General features: G+C 50.3%; 1 protein-coding gene across 1 annotated transcript in view; it reads right to left on the reverse strand.

The window, feature by feature from the left end:
• Positions 1-19432, reverse strand: part of UBE2QL1 (ubiquitin conjugating enzyme E2 Q family like 1) — a 59390-nt gene extending 39958 nt beyond the window's left edge. Inside the window, exon 1 of the mRNA XM_061393898.1 lies at positions 18548-19432. Within this exon, the coding sequence (XP_061249882.1) occupies positions 18548-19342 (795 nt within the window). The 5' untranslated portion in view covers positions 19343-19432. The remainder of the gene's footprint in view (positions 1-18547) is intronic.
• Positions 19433-21322: the final 1890 nt, after the last annotated feature.

The raw sequence follows: 21322 nt of genomic DNA on the forward strand, positions 1-21322 counted from the left end.
CTATGAGGTACCATTTCACACCAGTCAGAATGGCTGCGATCCAAAAGTCTACAAATAATAAATGCTGGAGAGGGTGTGGAGAAAAGGGAACCCTCTTCCACTGTTGGTGGGAATGCAAACTAGTACAGCCACTATGGAGAACAGTGTGGAGATTCCTTAAAAAACTGGAAATAGAACTGCCTTATGATCCAGCAATCCCACTGCTGGGCATACACACCGAGGAAACCAGAAGGGAAAGAGACACGTGTACCCCAATGTTCATCGCAGCACTGTTTATAATAGCCAGGACATGGAAGCAACCTAGATGCCCATCAGCAGATGAATGGATAAGAAAGCTGTGGTACATATACACAATGGAGTATTACTCAGCCATTAAAAAGAATACATTTGAATCAGTTCTAATGAGGTGGATGAAACTGGAGCCTATTATACAGAGTGAAGTAAGCCAGAAGGAAAAACATAAATACAGTATACTAACGCATATATATGGAATTTAGAAAGATGGTAACAAAAAAAAAAAAAAAAGATTTCAGGGAGAAACATCAATAACCTCAGATATGCAGATGACACCACCCTTATGGCAGAAAGTGAAGAGGAACTCAAAAGCCTCTTGATGAAAGTGAAAGTGGAGAGTGAAAAAGTTGGCTTAAAGCTCAACATTCAGAAAACAAAGATCATGGCATCTGGTTCCATCACTTCATGGGAAATAGATGGGGAAACAGTGGAAACAGTGTCAGACTTTATTTTTGGGGGCTCCAAAATCACTGCATATGGTGATTACAGCCATGAAATTAAAAGATGCTTACTCCTTGGAAGGAAAGTTATGACCAACCTAGATAGCATATTCAAAAGCAGAGACATTACTTTGCCAACAAAGGTCCGTCTAGTCAAGGCTATGGTTTTTCCTGTAGTCATGTATGGATCTGAGAGTTGGACTGTGAAGAAAGCTGAGCACCAAAGAATTGATACTTTTGAACTGTGGTGCTGGAGAAGACTCTTGCAAGTTCCTTGGACTGCAAGGAGGTCCAGCCAGTCCATCCTAAAGGAGACCAGTCCTGGATGTTCATTGGAAGGACTGATGCTGAAGCTGAAACTCCAGTACTTTGGCCACCTGATGTGAAGAGTTGACTCATTGGAAAAGACCCTGATGCTGGGAGGGATTGGGGGCAGGAGGAGAAGGGGACGACAGAGGATGAGATGGCTGGATGGCATCACCGACTCGATGCACATGAGTTTGGGTGAACTCTGGGAGTTGGTGATGGACAGGGAGACCTGGAGTGCTGAGATTCATGGGGTCGGACATGACTAAGTGACTGAACTGAACTGAACTGACTTAAAAGCCTGGCAGAGAGTAGTGGGATAAATGAGACTGGCAGGAAATGGGGAAAATGAAGATTGGGTACAATACACCAATATTCACTGTAATTATGTAGAGAAAATAACATGAAAAAGAAAGGGAAATACTGAGGAGCAAATAAATGGGTGATTTAGACATTCACACTTCTGAAAGATGACTTATGAAAAATTCTGTCACTCAAACTACGCTTGACTTGTAAGATGAAAAATTCTATCACTCAAACTATGCTTGACTTGTAAGACTAGTTAATAACACTGCATTGTTCTTCTGAAGACCAAACAAATTATGAAATTCACCATAGGTTTAGAAAGCTGACATGTCAGAAGTGTTTCCTTGTGGCAAAAATCTTAAATTTTCCTTTAACTTTTTGGGTCGACTGAATTCAATGGCACAGAATGGAAGTTTCCATTGACTCTGGGGATTGCTCCACAGGAATTCTGGACAAGGCTCCTTCTGTCCTGAATGCACACTAGTAGGGTGCTCTTTTACCTCGAGGAGTCCTGTAACAAGTTCATTCTGTCCAGCCCTTCCTGGCAGACTGTCTTCTTCCTAATTGTTATTGTTTTTGTTCAGTCACTAAGTTGTGTCTGACTCTTTGCAACCCCGTGGACTGCAGCACACCAGGCTTCCCTGTCCTCCACTGTCTCCCAGAACTTTCTCAAACTCATGTTCATTGAGTCGGTGATGCCATCCAACCATCTCATCCTCTGTCGTCCACTTCTCCTCCTGCCCTCAATCTTTCCCAGCATCAGGGTCACTTCCAATGAGTCAGCTCCTTGCATCAGGTGGCCAAAGGATTGGAGCTTCAGCTTCAGCATCAGCATCAGTCCTTCCAGTGAATATTCAGGGTTAATTTCCTTTAGGATCGACTGGTTTGATCTCCTTGCAGTCCAAGGGACTCTCAAGAGTCTTCTCCAGCACCACAGGTCAAAAGCATCAATTCTTTGGTGCTCAGCTTTCTTTATGGTCCAACTAATATCTGGATATGACTACTGGAAAACCCATAGCGTTGACTACATGGACCTTTGTAGGGAAAATGATGCCTCTGCTTTTTAATACATTGTTTAGGTTTGTCATAGCTTTTTGGCCAAGAAGCAAGTGTGTTTTAATTGCATGGCTGCAGTCACAGACTATAATGATTTCGGAGCCCAAGAAAATAAAATCTGTCACTGTTTCCACTTTTCCCCCACCTATTTGTTAAGAAGTGATCTTTCTAATTAGTAGCCCTCAAACTTGAATATTTGACAACACCTACTTAATGATGCTACAGAATGAGACAATAGGGAGAGAAAATCCCTCTTGGAAATTATCACTAAGCTCCTAGTCCCCACTTGAGGAGTAATGGTCTGGTTCAATGACATTGCCCTTGGGAGCTCAATAAAACAGGCACTTACTGTACCCTTGGGTCTGCTAGTCTGCCCTGCTCCTCAGGCTGGCCTTCCTCTCATCTTGGATCCCCAGGAAGCCGCAGGAGAAGTGCTCTGTCAGCAGCAATGCTGAATGCAAGCACTGCTCCGAGGTGGGGATCTGGCTTGTCCATGTCTATCAGAGAGCCCCTGCTGGCCAGCATGCTCACTCCTTCCTCCACAATCTGGCTTGTCCACTTCTATCAGAGCCCCTGCTGGCCAGCATGCTCACTCCTTCCTCCACGATCTGGCTTGTCCACGTCTATCAGAGAGCCCTGCTGGCCAGCATGCTCACTCCTTCCTCCACGCAGACCTGTGGCTCTCACCTCCTGCCATTGGCTGCATCCTTCCTACACTTCCTTCCAGATTTGAGCTTAGAGTTCTGGGCTGTGGGTGTCTTTCTGGGTTGGGCAGTGATCAAGATCCAGCTCTGAAGACCTTGGGTTTCTCCTGGCCACAGAGATGGCATGAGACCATCTATCCCTCTTCAAACACCCCGAAAAGGTTAAACAATGGTCGTCTGTTCTTGTGAGGCATCTTAGCCCCAAGGGCAATCAAGTCAGGGGTTGACCAACAGCTGCTAGGAGCCTCCTCATCTGAATGGGGTGATCAGCTGTCCTCTGAGACTTCTAAGTGGTACATGGTTGGGGCCAAGCTGCAGATTGAGGGCTATTGATATTTTTTCTTGGGGTGTGTGCTAAATTGCTTCAGTCATGTCCAATTCCTTGTGACCCTATGGACTGTAGCCCACCAGGCTCCTCTATCCATGGGATTCTCCAGGAAAGAATCCTGGAGTGGGTTCCCATTTCCTCCTCCAGGATCTTCCCAACCCAGGGACTGAACCCTCATCTCTTACACCTCCTGCATTGGCAGGCGGGTTCTTTACCATTAACGCCATCTGCGAAGCCTTTCTTAGGGTAGGGCAACTAAATGATCTCAACCAGAAGGTTCAATGACAGCCAAATAATGAGTTTACAGGAGGGGAAAAGAGACATAAATGCCTGTGAAATAAACAGTCTGAGCAGTGCTGGGTAGAACCGTTTCTATTTGCTGACTACAGTGTTCTGAGCAGTGCTGGGTAGAACCGTTTCTATTTGCTGACTACAGTGCTGAAAACATTACCAACCTACAGGGGTAGTTATGGCAACACCACCCAGGCCCACACAGTGATTTAGATGTTGTTACAGAATCTACTTCCACGAAGCAGCTTCTTAGACTGATGCACCCTGCAAGCTGAGAGCCCCTGGGGATGGGAGGGGGCTTCATGTCTCTGGTGATCTCAGAGGTTGAATTTCAGATTTCAGTATTGCTAACCTTGCGGGAAATCAGTGGGAGTACAACAGAAACAACACAAACATCCTGGAGGACCAACGAACCATACACTATTCCCTCTCCTCCTGAGAATGCTGGCTCCATTCATCGGAGTCTTAAGAGCTGGAAAAAACCCCGAAGACATCTAGTCACTCTTTTGTCAAATGCAGGACGCCTTAGCCCAGTTTCCAGGCCAATGCTCAGAGCCTTAGCTGACCAAGCAATAAGAGAAGATTGGTGTTTGATGTTGATTATCTTCCAATTATTGTAATATATTGTATACATAGGTGGGTTGAACATTTCAACTATACTTCTTATGAATTTCATTAAAGAAAGACTTTTCCTTGAGTTTGGGATTAGCATACATACCGCTACAACATATAAAACAGATAAAAAACAGGGATCTAACGTATAGCACAGAGAACTACAATCAATATTTTATAATAGCCAATGAGGGACAAGGATGTATACACATGTGTGTGTGTGTGTGTGTGTGTATACATAAATACCTATGTATACTTATTCATATATATATAAGTAAATATATATATACACAAATATACATGTATATACACTCTAAAAAAAAAAAGGAAAGAAAAGACTTTCTCTAAAGGTTATCAGTCAGGCAAAGAACCACTAAGTGAAACTCTCTTTCAGTTGTACTGAGGCAATTTGTGTTCATTCTGTGTGACCTGTGATAACTACTGGAAACCACGGCATTTGAAAACATTTAAAATTTGATTTCTGACTCAGCTTTTCATCTTGAAACAAAATGGAAGCCCCAAAGTTTTCATGTGGACTTCAAATTCTGTAATAAAGAAAGCATCTCAACCAAGATGTGATTGAGAGAAGATAAATGTGTGAAATAATTATATTCTTCAATGTGATTTTCTAACAGCAGCAGCAGAAATTAAGGTAATCTAAAGATACTGCTAACAAAGAGGGTTCTTGGAGAGCAAGGCTGTAAAGCTGAAAAAGCTCTCAAACCTGTGCTTGGATAACACAATCATGGTTTGTATTAGAAATCAACTCTTAACAATATAAAATGACTTGATGATGGAGAGTCAGCAGGTGATGACAAGAGTCCACAAGGGTAGGTGACAGTTCTGAGAGAGCAAAGAGGGGGCTGCACTGTGATTTTTGTGAATATTATAAAACTCTGATCAAATAAAGAAAAAAAAAATCGAACCAACTGAATGTCAGTATCACTCAGAAATACTAATACTCATGAAAGCAGATTGCTTCCTGTGATGGATATTGATGGGAAACCACTTCTGGATCGTTGGTTGTACTTTTTTTATGTGTTTATTTCAATAAAATTCTACTTTTATAAGAAGAAGCATCTATTGACCACCTCCTGTATGCAAGGCACCTGCGGCCATCATTTCCTTTGAGCATCATAATACACCTGTGACGTGGGGTCATTTTCAGGTGAGGCAACTGAGGCTCAGGTGGGAAGCAGGCTTGGGAAGAGGGGTTGGGGTGCAGCCAGCCCCTGCGTGAGGTCCATGGCTTTATCCCAAGTCCACCCAACAAGACCATGACTGAGCTACATGCTGGGGTCCTGAACCTCATCCCCAGAGGTCCTGGCCATGAGCTGTGTGGTAAGACTTAAGTTCTTTCCCAAGACAGCTCTCAACACCTAGAGCCATGGGCTCCAGGGGCCACGAATCCTCAAGGGAACATAAGCTTAGATGCAAAAGCTGTCTTTATTTTCATTAACTCCTAACTGCAGTTCAGCACTTCATTTAGTTGTGCTTGGAAGTAACAGAGCAGAGCAGATTTAGCATTGCTTTCATTTTGTTACCAAGAGAAATCCCAGACATTTAAAACTCACGCAACAGTTGTGGATAGCTTTAAATGTCATCAGTTTCTTTCTATGTCCAGTTAGGACAGTAAATAGATTTCTTTTTAATATTTATTTTTATTTATTTGGCTGTGGAATCTAGCTCCCTGACCAGGGATGGAACTTGGGCCCCTGCATTGGGAGCATGGAGTCTTAGCCACTGGACCCCACTAACTAGGTCTTGATACTAAATGTGTCAATAAAGTCGTGCTTTTTAACTTCACGTTTTAGTTCATCATTTTAAAAAGGTGATAACTATATTCCTAAGTTGGACTGTTTTCCTGTGAATTTTATTTTGTGCATTTGATGCATTGTTCTGAGGAGGGGTCTCCAGATGTCCACAGATGCTCAGGGTGGCCTTGTGGGATCTGAGGTTGTAGGAAGGGGCTCCTGGGGCCTCTGGTTCCTTCTCTGATCTGCAAGAATAACCAAAAGGCATCCATCTCTCTTGTCTATGAAAAGGCGGATGCCAGGATCTTTTAAATAAAATTACAGAAACAAAAATCACTGTAATTCAATCCAGTAGGGTTCAAAGTCACTTTTTATTAGATTAGTTTTAGTTATGAATTAAAATAATTTCCTTTACGCTTAATGTAATTTTACCAGTTGGTCCTTATAGAAAAACTTTGTCTTTTACGGGCTAAGATTACAGTATTTCCTAATACGCAGTATAAAAGTGATCAAGGGAAAAACAAGCGGTTCTGTGAGGGGAGGGGCCACAAGGGCCGCTACGGGAGCTCCTCTGTGTTAGCGTCAGGCGTTCACCGGGTGAGGGCTTCCTGAGGACCCTAACCCGCATATTTTCGGGGCTCTGCTGGAGAAGGCAATGGCACCCCCTCCAGTACTCTTGCGTGGAAAATCCCATGGACGGAGAAGCCTGGTGGGCTGCAGTCCATGGGGTCGCTAAGAGTCAGACACGACTGAGCGACTTCACTTTCACTTTTCACTTGCATGCATTGGAGAAGGAAATGGCAACCCACTCCAGTGTTCTTGCCTGGAGAATCCCAGGGACGGGGGAGCCTGGTGGGCTGCCGTCTCTGGGGTCGCACAGAGTCGGACACAACTGAAGTAACTTAGCAGCAGCAGCCTTCCCCAGGCCAAGCTGGAGGGGCTCCAACCTCAGGGGAGTGTGTCCCCTCACACGTGACCTACAGAGGACGCTTCCCTGAGACTTAGTCCTCTTGTACAAACTGAGATTAAAGAAATCATGATTCATTTAGTATTCGGATGACTTTTAAAAGTTACATTGTAAAAGCGCATGTCACCTTGTTACAATTAATTTAAGCTTGTAACAAATTCAGTTTCAAGTTTCCTTCATGTTATTTCCGCTGGCAGGGGAGCAGAGCAGGGTAGGGTGTGCCTCCAATCGTGGAAGACCGACACAGGTTAATCCTCGCTGTAGTGAAAGCTTACTTTGTACAGTTACACGCAATACCTAGCTGGGGTCTCTTGGGAAGCAAAACCGGCTCCCAGCCTGACAGTCAAAATCACTCTCATTCATATGTATTGGTAAGGAAAAGCAATTGTTGTGTGTGTGCGCGCGTGTGTGTGTGTGTGTGTGCACAAAACGACCAATTTTGCAAAACAAGAATAGCTGATTTTTATTATAATACCATATAATAACATTTTGTAATTTCATATTCTGATGTTTGGAAATGTCTGATTTTCACCATCAAAAAATGGCAAGTACCTCCTTAACAATATTTTTCTGGGAAATTTCTCCTTCAATTCTCAAGTGAGCTGAATTCACTTTTAAAATGTAATCTGATCCACTAAAATATAGGATTTCCTTCTCTCATCAAGAACTCTTAATAATAATAATAAAAAATCTTGGGGATACTTGCTAAATATTGTGATGGAGAATTATTATTTTACAGAAACTATTTTTAAAGTAGTAATTTCTTCAACCTGTGTGGCTTCACCAATGTAACCATTACCTTCAGAAAGCATTTCTTTCTCCAGTTATCTTCAGGATCTTTAAAATGTCTTTCCTTTTTGTGTATAGAAGAAATAATGAAGCAATAATTCTCTTTCTCCTATACTTTGAAAGAATTAAAACTTTCTTCCATTTGACATAATAGATACAAGCTGCTGACTGTTGAATTTGGGCCAATACAGTTGTTTAAGTTTGTGGAAAATTCTGTACCATAAACTACAGAATTTTAGATTAGATTTGATGGCTACATCAAGTCCCACCCCTTGTGTATTAATTCTGAGTTGTAGCAAAATCAAGCATGTTACCCTTACAAAGCTATCCCTGAGGAGCGTGGGGACCCATGAGAATGACCAAGCTGCACGTGCTACCTGGTCAGGGTTGCGGGGGGGGGGTGCCACCTGCCAATGTGACAGCCCACAGGAACCAGGTGGCTCTGACAGACTGCCTGGTGACATCTCAGCTCTGCCCTTTTACTAGCCATCTGCCTCGGGCACAGATTCAACCTCAATGAGCCTCAGTTTCCCCCTCTGTAAGAAGGGGCTAACAACAGCACCTACCCCATAGGCTGTTGGAAAGATTTAATCAAATGACCCACTAAAGCATTTGCACAGCAGCCGGCCCACAGGAAGCACCTGGCAAATTCACAGCCTTACTGTATTTCAAATAGCTATGAGTGGAGGGGATGGGGTGTGTGCTCAGTTGAGCAAATTGGTAATGGACACATTTGTTCAGCACATATGATATGCTGAGTATTGGGTGAGGGGAACGTGAAACAGAGCTGCAGAAAGGTAATGCAGTCTAGCAGGATCAGCATAGAAATCAACATTGTCCAGACCACGCGGAGGTATTAGAGAACAGAGCCCTCGAGTTACTGGAGGAGTCATGGAGGAGTCTTCCTCGGGAGCTAAGGCATCTCGGCAGGGTTTTGGAGGATGGAAGGGGCTCAACTGATGAACGGGGGAGCTTTCCAGATCGGGGTGGGCCTGTGAGCTCAGCAAAGGGGGAGACCTACGGTGTGCCCTGAGAGGGTGGGGCTGGTGGGAGAGGGACCTCCCGGGGGGCCCTGGTGGGAAGAGCCACACCCCGGGTGGGTGCTGATTGGGGGTTTGGATGTATTCTATAATGGTCATGACCAAGGGCGTGAGAAGGCCAGGTGAGGGTTTAGAGGAACCAGAGCAACGCCAGCAGGGAGGACGGAAGGGGATGGAGCAGCTGGACGGGGCACCACAGGAAGCCAAGCGGGGATGACACGCCTGTAGGGAGACGGTGGGGCGAGGAGAAGCCAGGTTGGGAGGGGGAGGTAGACCACCCCAGACCCGCCAGGTGGGCAGCGGCACCTTGTGGCCACTTCCTCCCTCTCCCAGGCCCCACCCGGCCCTCCTCTCCTAACCAACGCCACCTGGTCGGTCCCAATTCTGTTTATTCCCCTGACGCTCTCCATCTGGGGTCCTTTGTCCAGTCCATCCTAAAGGAAAGCAGTCCTGAATATTCACTGGAAGGACTGATGCTGAAGCTGAAACTCCAATACTTTGGCCACCTGATGCAAAAAACTGACTCACTGGAAAAGACCCTGATTGAGAAAGATGGAGGGCAGGAGGAGAAGGGGGCAACAGAGGAGGATGAGATGGTTGGATGGCACCATGGATCTGACAGACATGAGTTTGAGCAAGCTCTGGGAGTTGGTGATGGACAGGGAAGCCTGGCATGCTGCAGTCCATGGGGTCACAAAGAGTTGGACACGACTGAGTGACTGAACCGAACTGAGCAGTGAAACAAAACTCAGAAAAGCAGGCTAACCCTCAGTGTTACAATCAGGTACCTGCAATGAGCGTTCCTGCTGGGATAGTTACGCAGAAGCTTGGAAAACCCTGCTGACCCCAGAACCCTGCCTCTCATAAGTCCCCAATGCACACGCAGGCCATGGCCAGGTGTCCAGTCTGTACACACCAGTGAACAGGCCTTTTCTAAATACTAAGCAAGCAGTAACTGCAGGACTGCTGGACATATCATAGACACATGTGAGGGGGTTTCGCATCATCCCTACTAATCATCTCTTTGCTGACAAAGGCCCATGTAGTCAAAGCTACAGTTTTTCCAGTAGTCATGTACAGACATGAGAGTAGGACCTTACAAAAGGTTCAGCACTGAAGATGTGATGCTTTTAAACTGTGGTGCTGGAGAAGACTCTTGAGAGTCGCTTGGACAGCAAAGAGATCAAACCAGTCAATCCTAAAGGAAATCAACCCTGAATATTGATTGGAAGGACTGATGCTGAAGCTGAAACTCCAATACTTTGGCCACCTGAAGTAATGAGCCGACACATTGGAAAACACCCTGATGCTGGGAAAGATTGAGGGCAGGAGGAGAAGAGGGTGGCAGAAGATGAGATGGTTGGATAGCACCTCCTTCTCAATGGACATGAGTTTGACCAAACTCTGGGAGATAGTAAAGGACAGGGAAGCCTGGCATGCTGCAGTCAACAAGAGTCGGACATGATGGAGCAACTGAATAGCAATCACTAGATAGTTCTTCGGAGAAGGCGATGGCACCCCACTCCAGTACTCTTGCCTAGAAAATCCCATGGATGGAGGAGCCTGGTAGGCTGCAGTCCATGGGGTCACGAAGAGTCGGACATGACTGAGCGACTTCACTTTCACTTTTCACTTTTATGCATTGGAGAAGGAAATGGCAGCCCACTCCAGTGTTCTTGCCTGGAGAATCCCAGGGACGGGGGAGTCTGGTGGGCTGCCATCTATGGGGTCGCACAGAGTTGGACACGACTAAAGCAACTTAGCAGCAGCAGCAGCAGCAGCAGATAGTTCTTGGTGACCAGCACTTTCCACAAATTTTATTCACTGTGTGCCCAGTGTGTGCCTGGCACAGAGCGGGCACGCAATGCCTACAGTGCATGAACCAGCTAGTTATCCACAGTTCTGGGTGATCCTGCACCTGAGCCCTTGGAGCTGTGTCTGATCTGAGGTGAGGACTCTTTTGACACTCACGCTCCCTTTTTGCAGCGCTTCCACTCCTTAGTCCAGGGAGGCAGGCCTGGGTCATGTGACGGTCTCTTCTACACAAGCAGGGCTTGCTGGTGGGAGGAGGGACCACAGACGGTGGATGTGGAATACAAGAGCAGTTCTGGTCCAGCCCTGGTCATCCATTACAATCAAGTAGATTTTCCAACAGGACTCTACTAGGGCCTGATCTTATCCATGAGAAATCTCAATCTTCGATGATGGGGACCTGGCATTGGAATAATGTGGGCTTCCCAAGTGGCACAGTGGTAAAGAATCTGCCTGCCAATGCAGGAGGTATGGGTTTGATCCCTGGGTTGGGAAGATGCCCTGGAGGAGCAAATGGAAACCCACTCCAGTATTCTTGCCTGGGGAATTCCCATGGACGGAGGAGCCTGGTGGGCTACAGTCCATGGGATTGTGAAGAGTCAGACACTACTCAGTGGCTGAGCACACATGTGAGCACTGGAATAATTCAAAGGCTTCCCAGAGCATCTAATGGACCCAGGGCTGACCACCTCCAGCAGAGAGGACAGGAGTTACCCCTCCCCTATCCCATCCCATCTCCCCACTCTCTTGCATGCGTGGGTGTGCAAAGTCACCTCAGTCGAGTTTGACTCTTTGCAACTCCATAGACTGTAGCTTGCCAGGCTCCTCCATCCATGGGATTCTCCAGGCAAGAATACCGGAGTGGGTTGCCATGCCGTCCTCCAGGGGATCTTCCCCACCCAGGGATCGAACCTGTGTCTCCTTCAGCTCCTGCATTGGCAGGCAGATTCTTTACCACTGAACCCCTGGTGAAGCCCTTCCCACCACCTTAGCTACCCGGTAAGAATCTAGGATTCAAAAGAAATGTGGCTCAGAGAACCCACTATTAGAGGCTGTATTTTTTTTTTTTAATTTTATCTTTTAAATGGACATGAAAGTCATTTGTCTGGTCCCTTTACTGCCCCCAGAGTGGTACCACTGAGGCCGCTTTCCTTCTAAACCTGCATCACATATGCCTGTTCCTGGGGATGAGAAAGGGCAGGGCTCTGGGTTAAAACAAACTTCAACTTCTTAGTTGGTTTGGCATGTCCCACTGAAGTCCAAAGAAAAGCCCCTAAACTCTCCTGAGCCTGAAAAAGGAAAATAAACCTTTACACCGTTTCGTATAAATCAGACAAGTAAACACGAAGGCATGTACATCCTCCTTCTGTACGTGCTGATCTGAAAAGGCTACAACTCCGGGTAAAGTGAGTCACTACTGCTGTGAACTGCACTGTCAGCCCGGGATGAGCAGCCTTGCTGCGGAGCCGGCGTGTGGGAGCTCGCCAAGTTGGCGTGGGACTATTTTAGGATGCAGAGGCCTGGCCGTGTCCTCCTGCCCGCCCTACTTGATAGCGGAACAAGCTATTTTTTCCTCCGAACCATCGAGCACAGGGAGACCTCAGCCGCAGAGTCATCCGGCATGGGTGATGACCTCTGTCACCTACACGAGGGCACAGGACACAATGGCAGAGTGACTCATAAGACAGCCCCCGCCCCCGCCCCGAATCTGCTCTCCTGGCTGAGTCACATGGCATGACCCACGCCCCTGCTGTCATTGTTTACACACCCGCTTCTCCTAGCTTCCCTTTAAAGGGGCCACGGTCTCTGTTCCAAGCTGACCCCACTGAGTGCGGTCCTGTGTGCACACAGGTGGGCTTCATTTATGTTACTCTGCAAACCAGCAACAGCCTCGAGAGAAAAGAGGTTGAACTGGTTAAGAAATTCCTGTTTGGGCTCCTCATGGGGCTGTGCGGTGATCCCACCGAAACTCAGCATGGAGTCCTACCCCCAAGTACCTCAGAAGGTAACTATCGGTGTGTGGAGGGTCTTTGCAGAGGTAATCATGTCAAACTGAGGTCATTAGAGTGGGCCCTGATCCAGTAACACAAGGGCTTCCCTCATAGCTCAGTTGGTAAAGAATCCACCTGCAATGCTAGGAGACCCCGGTTCAATTTCTGGGTCAGGAAGATCCCCTGGAGAAGGGATAGGCTACCCACTCCAGTATTCTTGGGCTTCCCTTGTGGCTCAGCTGGTAAAGAATCCGCCTGCAATGCAGGAGACCTAGGTTCAACCCTGGGTTGGGAAGATCCCTTGGAGAAGGGAAAGGCTAACCATTCCAGTATTCTGGTCTGGAGAATTCCAGGGACTGTATAGTCCATGGGGTTTCAAAGAGCCGGATGCGACTGGGCAACTTTCCCTTTCACTGACCCAGTAAGACCAGTGTCCTTACAAGAAGGGGAGGTGAGGACACAGAGACAGAAGGAAGGCCACGCAGGGACACAGGGAGCAGACGGCTGTCTACGAGCTGAGCAGGAGGCCTGAGAACATCCTCCTCCCCTCAGAAGAAGCCAAGCCTGCTGTCACCTTGGTCTCAGACTTCTGGCCTCCAGAAGGTGAGAAGTAAATGCCTGTTGTTTGAGCGCCCCAGACTGCGGTACTTTGGGTCAGAGACTTAGCAAACCCACACAGTGCTTTCAGAATGTTGTGTGAACTACAACAGCTCAGACGCCAGTACACTTTAGGAACCCATAGGGCTGTTCTTCGCTACTTTTTGAGATTTCGTTTGCTTGCTTCTAGTCGCTGAGTTGTGTTTGACTCATTTGCGACCCCCTGGACTGTAGCCCGCCAGGCTCCTCTATCCATGGGATTTCCCAGGCAAGAATACTGGAGTGGGCTGCCATGCCCTCCTCCAGGGGATCTTTCCCATCCAGAGACTGAACCCGAGACTCCTGCACTGGCAGACAGGTTCTTTACCACTGAGCCACCTGGGAAGCCATGGAGATTGTGCAGTAATAAGTAAAAAGCTACTTCCAGGCCTAGTACTTTGGAAGAAATCCTGAAGATGGGCTGTGTGTGTGTGTGCGCCAGACTCAGGAACACCTATGACACAGAACCCTTGAAGCGCTAAAGTTGACCTCCGAGATGCACTTTATCATCAACCAAAGCTGATCTGCAGGGCTGCTCCTTCATCATACGTTCACAAGCTTGGACACCTGCCACTTTGCTGCGTTCCAAAATTCCAGAAACGATTGCTGTCAGGAAACTCAACTGTCCCAGAATCGCTTACCTACTTCTAGTTCAAACACCGAGAACTGAAGGTGTTTCAGTCCGACTGTTTTAATTCTTCTGCTGATGGCTGACTGTGTCCCTGTCCTCTGTGGACACAAATGATGACCACATAGGTCACCTCCAACCACCGGCTGGAGATAATCAGGGTCCTAGCTGGCCTGCGTGTGACTCTGCCATCAAGGACAACCACCACCAATGTGGGCTGGTGCTCAGAGCCTCACAGTCATTGCTGGTATCAGCACATGAAGCGGCATTCACTTCCCCTGATGGCGTGGAGCTAAGGTTCCCTCACCTGTATAGTGACCACTGGAACAGCGGGGCCAGGTAAGCTGATCGCCCTAATGCTCAGCTGCCCAGAGCTTGACAGAGCCAACAGTACATGCTAGGGGCCACTGCTGCTAATGCATCGACCTCCTGCTGGGTTGAGTCCTGTGGTTGGCACCAAGGGGGCAGAGGAGGAATAAGAAACTCTCTTTCAAGCACCATCTGGTTCCCCTGCCCAGGGTGATATCTCACTAATTAAAAAGGAGACACTCAGGAGGGACACTGATCTGAAAATAGAACCCCAACTTAATGTACCCTCAAGCCACTATGACTCCTATACTGCTGAAGCTGAAGCTCCAATACTTTGGCCACTTGATGTGAAGAGCCAACTCGCTTGAAAAGACCCTGATGTTGGGAAAGATTGAGGGCAGGAGGAGAAAGGGATGACAGAGGATGAGACGGCTGGATGGCATCACTGACTCAATGGACATGAGGTTTAGTAAGCTCTGGGAGATGCTGAAGGACAGGGAAGTCTGGTGTGCTGCATTCTATGGGGTCACAAAGAGTCGGACACAACTGAGCAACTGAACAACAGCAAGTCACTTTGGGGAGCCTTCTGCTCAGACAAGTGCAAGTAGAGGGCATCTGTAGAATCATCAGTTATTCCAGGAGTGAGACCCGGTACACACAGGGCATGGCCTGGGCAGGACCCTCCAAGGCATGGCGATTTCTCTTTTAATTTCACAAACGAAGAGTTAGCTTAAATGTCTCTTTGGAGTCAGAAGAAGATTTGGTGATAAACAGGCAAGGTATGTACGTCACCATCTCTACACAGAATATATACAGAAGAAATATTTGGTAAGTTAATTTAAAACAGACAAAATTCCTAAAGCAGTACACCAGAGATGTTGATAACATGGGGCCTCCAAGAGTCAGGTAACGTGAAATGGCTGATCCGTCACACCGCAAAGATAAACCCAAACATTTAATGCTCAACACAAAATGGTGAAGCAGATCTCTTCTTTATGCGACCATTTGATTAAGAAAACCGATCTCTTCTCAATATGACCCTTAAAAGTATTTTGTCTTCCCTGGTGGCTCAGATGGTAAAGCATCTGCCTACAATGCAGGATACCCAGGTTCGATCCCTGGGTCAGGAAGATCCCCTGGAGAAGGAAATGGAAACCCACTCCAGTATTCTTGCTTGGAAAATCCCAAGGATAGAGGAGCCTGGTAGGCTACAGGCCATGGAGTCGAAAAGAGTCGGACACGACAAGCGACTTCACTATGCTATGCTCTGCTAAAAGTATTTTATGATATGTCTAAAGGCAGAGAAACAAAATCGACTTTAGGCTATCCCCAATTCAGAAAGTTAAGCTTAGCAGTTGCGAAAGAGGAAACGGAGACTTTTCTAACTTTGTCCAGTAAGAAAAATGAATCCTAAAAAAGAAAGTGCCGACAGAGAGGGGAAGGTAACTAGAATGGAACCGTTCTGCCTTTTAAAGTAATTATTGGTTTGGTAGCATTCTTGGTTCTCTTTGAAAACCTCATCAGGTATTTTGATTGCTTTCGCAAAGCATATTTATTACCTCTAACTATGGAAATAATTCGGTAACCAAGGTACGTGCGATGAACAACCTGTAGGTAGGAAATTCACAAAAGCAGGAAAGGCGCCTAACACACAGGGCCCCCAAACTACCCGGACCCTGTCCCACAGAGAAGCCTGAGACACTGGTGGGCGACCATTCCTCCGGTACTTACACTGCATGTTGAGGAGTTTGTGTGTACCCTACACGGCTCTTTTGGATGCTGAAGTTAGCAGGAAAAGTGCAAAGGAAATGAATTGGTATTTTTAAAAATTTCTGAATCCTCTTCCTTTCAGATATTTCACATGCTAGACTTTAGAACAGGCTAAGTATAACACAATATGCTAGGTGGGGGAGGTGCTGAGTTCAACTGAGATTTTGAAACTAATAAATAAAAATGTTGATAATTACTTGCAACAATGAGGTCTCTATCTTGCCAACTGTATGAAGATTCTCAATTTGGAGTACGGAGAAAAGAAATATATACCGAAGGACTTGCCCAATTTAATAGAAGTGCCGAGGCACCAACAGAACGATCACTCACAGCACTGATGTGAACGTGGCAAATATTTATTAACAACTTACTAAGATAGATCTCTTCTTAGGGAAAAAAGTCCTTACTTGTCATTTGAAATCTTTATTTTCCTGCATCTTTAAAATGATGCTGAGGTCCATGTGACCTCTGGGATCGCTTCCAAACCTAAATGCTATGATTCTATGATTATAAGGCAGAATGATATTCCTCTGCCCCATGTCCTCAAAGTCATCCCCATGAAGGATAAAAGATGGTAAGAGAGTGTTCTAGAGAGTTCTGATTAGCAGAGCTTTCTGATACCAACAACAGATGGCATTGCTGTGAAAAAGTCTTCCCCATCATTTGTACGAATCCTGATAATATAAATGGGACCCCCTCTGACCCCCGTGGCTTGTATTCCATCGCAGGCTCCCATCACATCAGAGCCAGCACGAAATCACAAGCTTCAGGGTGAATTTCTGATGTAAAACCGTTAAACCTCGCCTTTCTAAAGCTGCCACATTCATGCTGTTTCAAACTGGAGAAACAAGCGGAAGCTAAACCCCAGGAAAGCTGGACTAGCAGGATAGTTACTTGGTGAAAACAGACCTCAGTCAAGAATTAAGTGCCAAGGCAATTGGCGTGGAATCCCAGGGGCTCCACCTCTAGTGAAATTGGCAGAACAAGCATTATTTGATTAGTGTGAAAGATCCTGAAGAGGCAGGTGACAGGGGACTGATGGCTTCTAAGATGCTGGCTGTAGAAAGAGCACATCGAGGTCATTTGGGGTCTCCTAAACAAAACAGTGATTCTCCATAAACCTAAAACACACCCACATAAAACTATGCTTTTTTTTTTTTTAAGTAACGCTCAATAGACCCACTCCAGTGTTCTTGCCTGGAGAATCCCAGGGATGGGGGAGCCTGGTGGGCTGCCGTCTCGGGGGTTGCACAGTTGGACACGACTGAAGCGACTTAGCAGCAGCAGCAGCAGCAGTAGCAGCAATGCTCAATAGAGATTTAGGAAAACATCAACCAACCTGAACATGATCAAGAGCATATAGCTTGGGAAGAGAAAAACCATCACACCTCTGCCTGCAGCTGCTGCTGCTGCTGCTGCTTCTAAGTAGTTTCAGTCGTGTCCGACTCTGTGCGATCCCATAGAGGGCAGCCCACCAGGCTCCCCCGTCCCTGGGATTAGGGGAAGGGATTTCAGAAGGTTCATTCATTCTCCGTTCTCAGGTTTTCTGGGGGTTCTTTACAGTAAAGCTGCCATCTGGGGCAGGAGGCGAGAAGACTCGGACATCAAGCTTGCCCCTGATTTCAGTCGTCAAAAATCTTTAACCCTGATGGTGGATTTAAGCCCTGGGGGCATGAGGAAACTGAAGGAAGTTCATAGGTCTGAGAGAGAGCTAGATCTCCCAGGAGCCGATGGTCCTGGTGAGAGGCAGGTCCCAGGCGTTTCCTGGGGGAGTCTGGCCTGTCACTTACAGAACGACTCACACCACACCTCTGCCTCTCCAGTGAAATTTGTCAAGAGCAGAATTTTCACCTTGCACTAGATGCCCATCAGGACGAAGCAGGGCCAGCGAGCAGATTCGGCAGCAGGCAGCTGGCCCTCTGCAGAGACAACCCGCCCGCCCCCCACCCCCAACTCGCACGCAGGGCATCCCTGAGCTATTCGGGGGTGGGGAAAACCTCTGTGTGTGTGGCGGGTGAGGGGGCGATAAACTGGGCTGGACATTTAGATGACGAGATCCATATAAAGTTTCACCTTCGGGGAGATTATGGCTACAGGAGATGGGGAGGCCACGGAGGAGACCTGGGCGGGGGCGGGGGCGGGATGGGACGGGAGGGGAGGAAAGAGGGGGATTAGGGGGCAGAGAGGGAGGGAGGAGGCGGAGATGGTGGAGGGGCAAGGGGGAAAAAGGCAGGAGCGGATGGAGGCAGCAGGTTTGAGGCGAGGACCGGAGGTGGACAGGCAGATCGGGAGGGACGATCAGCGAGAAGGACGGAGGAGGAGAGACAGGAGGGTGTGCGGGAGGGAGAACCCGAATTCTGGAGAGGCGGAGACCGGAGCGACGGGATGGGAAAGCGGGCAAGGGAGAAAACGCTCAGGCAAGTCGAGCGGAGGCGCCCGGGGGACGTCTCCCCGTAAGAGGCAGGTTTCAAGGGCGCCCCGCGCGCCCCGCGAGCCTCCCGCCCGCCCGCTTACCTGGCCCTTGACCAGGCTGGCGGCGAACTGGCGCATGACGGCCTCCACCGTGTAGGCGCTGGACCAGCCGCGCGGCGTGAGCAGCTCCATGCAGATGGCGCCGCCGTCCAGCACGTAGCCGTTCTCCAGGCGCGGGCTGAGCACCCGCATGAAGGGCGGCGAGAAGGGGAAGTTGTCGGGGAAGGTGAGGTTGAGCAGAATGAACTCGGTGTTGGTCTCCTTCATGTCCTGCCACAGCACCGAGTCCTTGTCCACCTGGTGCAGCTTCACGTTCCAGTCGAACAGGCTCTCGTCCACCAGCTCCACGGAGATGAAGCGGTCGCTGAGGCGCGCGATGTCCCGCAGCTCCTTCATGAGGCGCCGGCTGCGCACCTGCGCGCAGTGCTGCTGGCGCGCCGCGGGCACCAGGCTGCCGCCCGCCGCCGCCGCCGCCGCCGCCGCCGGGCCCGGCCCCGCCCTGGCGCCCGCCGCCCGCTCTCGGGGGCCCCCGGCGCCCGGCGCCCCCGCCGCCCCCGCCGCCGCCGGCGGCGCCTTGTCGCGCGGGGCCAGCTCCGCCGCGCGCTTGCCTTTGCCCTTGCCGGGCCCGGGGCTGGCGTCGCCCGCGCCCCCGGCCGGGTGCGGCTGCTGCGGGGGCTTGTGGCCGCCGCTCTTGGCGCCGCCCTTGCCGCGCAGCGCCGCGCTCTGCGGGCCGCCGCCGCCGCCGCCGGCGCGGTGGTTGTTGTGGTGGTGCTTGGGGTCCTCGGTGTCCCGGTTGTGCAGGCGGATGAGCCCGATTTTGCGGAGCAGCGTGGCCATCTTAGGCTCGGCGCGGGCGGGGGTCTCCCCTCGGCTCCTGCGCCCGGAGCCCGAGGGGCGCGCGGGGCGGCGACCGGCGACCACTCAGCGGGGCGCGGCGCGGGCCACCCCCGGCGCCGGCGGCCGTGGCGCAGGCGAGTGGGCAGCACGCGCTCTCGCCGGCCGCTGGGTCGCCGCTGTCATATGACGGGGCCGGCGCGGGCTCGGGCTCGGGCTCCGGCCGCCGGGGAAGCGGAGGCGTGGAGGGCGCGCGGCGCGGTGGTCCGTCCCCCCCGGCCGGTCCCCGGAGCCCGGCGTCCGCGGTCCTTTGTGCGCGGCCGCAGCCGGGGCTGGCTTCGAGTCCGAGCGCCGCGCCGGGGCGCGCAGAGCCGGCCGCCGCGCCCCGGAGGCAGCGAGGGGGGCCGCGGGCTCGGGCCGTGCCGTGCCGCGCGGGCAGCTACCGCGGGGCCCCGGCCGCTGCCGCTCGCGTCTCCGCCGCCGCCGCCGCTGCCGCTGCGGCTGCTGACATTGCAGAGGCGGCTGCTCCGTCTGAGCCGCGCGCGGCGCGGAGGGGGCGGTCCTGCCGGCCCGGGCGGGGGGGCGCGGGGCGGGGCCGTGGGCCTGCCTGCGCCGAGCCTCTCCGCTCCCCCCCAGCCGCCCGCCCGGGTCGGGCGGCTACAAGCGCACGGCCGCTGGGGGGAGACAACGGCGCGCGCCGGCCACACCGGGAGCCCGGCTGCGAGGGCGCCGCGCGCGGAGCCCGGCAGACGCGGAACGAGGATGCGAAGTAGGGAGACAAGGGGCGTGTGTGGGCGCGCACTCGGGGTCTCGGAGGCCCCCAGCTTTTCCGCCCCGGGATCCAGGCTTGGCCGCCGGCCGGTGACCTACCTCCGACCTCGCTTCCCCTGATTCGAACAATCCTGAGGGGAAGGGGACGTCGGGGAAAGGATGGAAAGCAACCTGTTTACTGATTCCCTCGTCCCAGATGGAGCCTGGGGTCCCACACGGCAATCCGGGACCCGGGTCTTTGGAACCAGCGCTTTCCCAAAGACCAATCAAAGAATCGGGGACTGGGAAGTAGGACTCAGGGAGCGTGAGCGCCGCAAGCCCCTAAAGAATAGCCGCCCCCGCCCCGACCCCCCTCCGCCCCCACCACGCCTCAAGTCAGGACTTTATTTAGAAGATGACCGTTTCATGAATTGACCCCTGCGTCCCGGCCCGGCTCCTCTCGTCCCCTCCACGCCACAGGGGTCCTGCGTTCCGAAAGGGGAAGGAAGGGACCTCTGAGCACTGGCTTTTGCGTCCGACGCTGGCGCCCGCGGGTGCTCGGGGCGGGCCCCGGACTCCGGTACCCGCGGGTGACCTCGGGACCGGCAGAGGAAAGGGTGGGAAGCCTCCCTCAACTTGGGCGCTTTCATCCCTCCCCTCTCTTTCTGCCTCGAACCCATTGACAAGTATTTTTGTCTGGTGAAATTTCAAACAAAAAGCCCCCAAAGCTGGACCAACCAGAGAAGCCGTGGAGGCAATGTTTGCAGCGATGGCGCTGCCCCGCGGGCCGGGTCTGGTGTGCGTGGCCCGGCTGCGCAATCGGGAACCGGGTGGGGCGGTGATGAGCACCGCGGTGTAGGAGGTGTGTGCGCGCCTAGTCGCTCCGTCGTGCCCAACTCTTGCCCGCCAGGCTCCTCTGTCCATGGGATTCTCCAGGCAAGGATACTGGAATGGGTTGCCATTTCCTGCTCCAGGGGATCTTCCCGACCCAGGAATCAAACCCATGTCTCCTGCATTACAGGCAGTCTCTTTACCGACTGAGCTATGAAAGTAGGAGGAATCCCCCTGCAAACCCAGATGGCTCAGGGCTGACTCCAGACTTCTCCGCTGTTTCTGGTTTGGCTTTCATCTATCTCGAGGACCCTCTAAATTCATCTGCCCAGCGTGTTCATTCTAATGTCATCATGATTGTTTCTAAATGTCTCTATCATTTTCACTTTTTCCAAATTGTTA

Source organism: Bos javanicus, chromosome 20, assembly GCF_032452875.1.
Source record: "Bos javanicus breed banteng chromosome 20, ARS-OSU_banteng_1.0, whole genome shotgun sequence".
Lineage (NCBI taxonomy): Eukaryota > Metazoa > Chordata > Mammalia > Artiodactyla > Bovidae > Bos > Bos javanicus.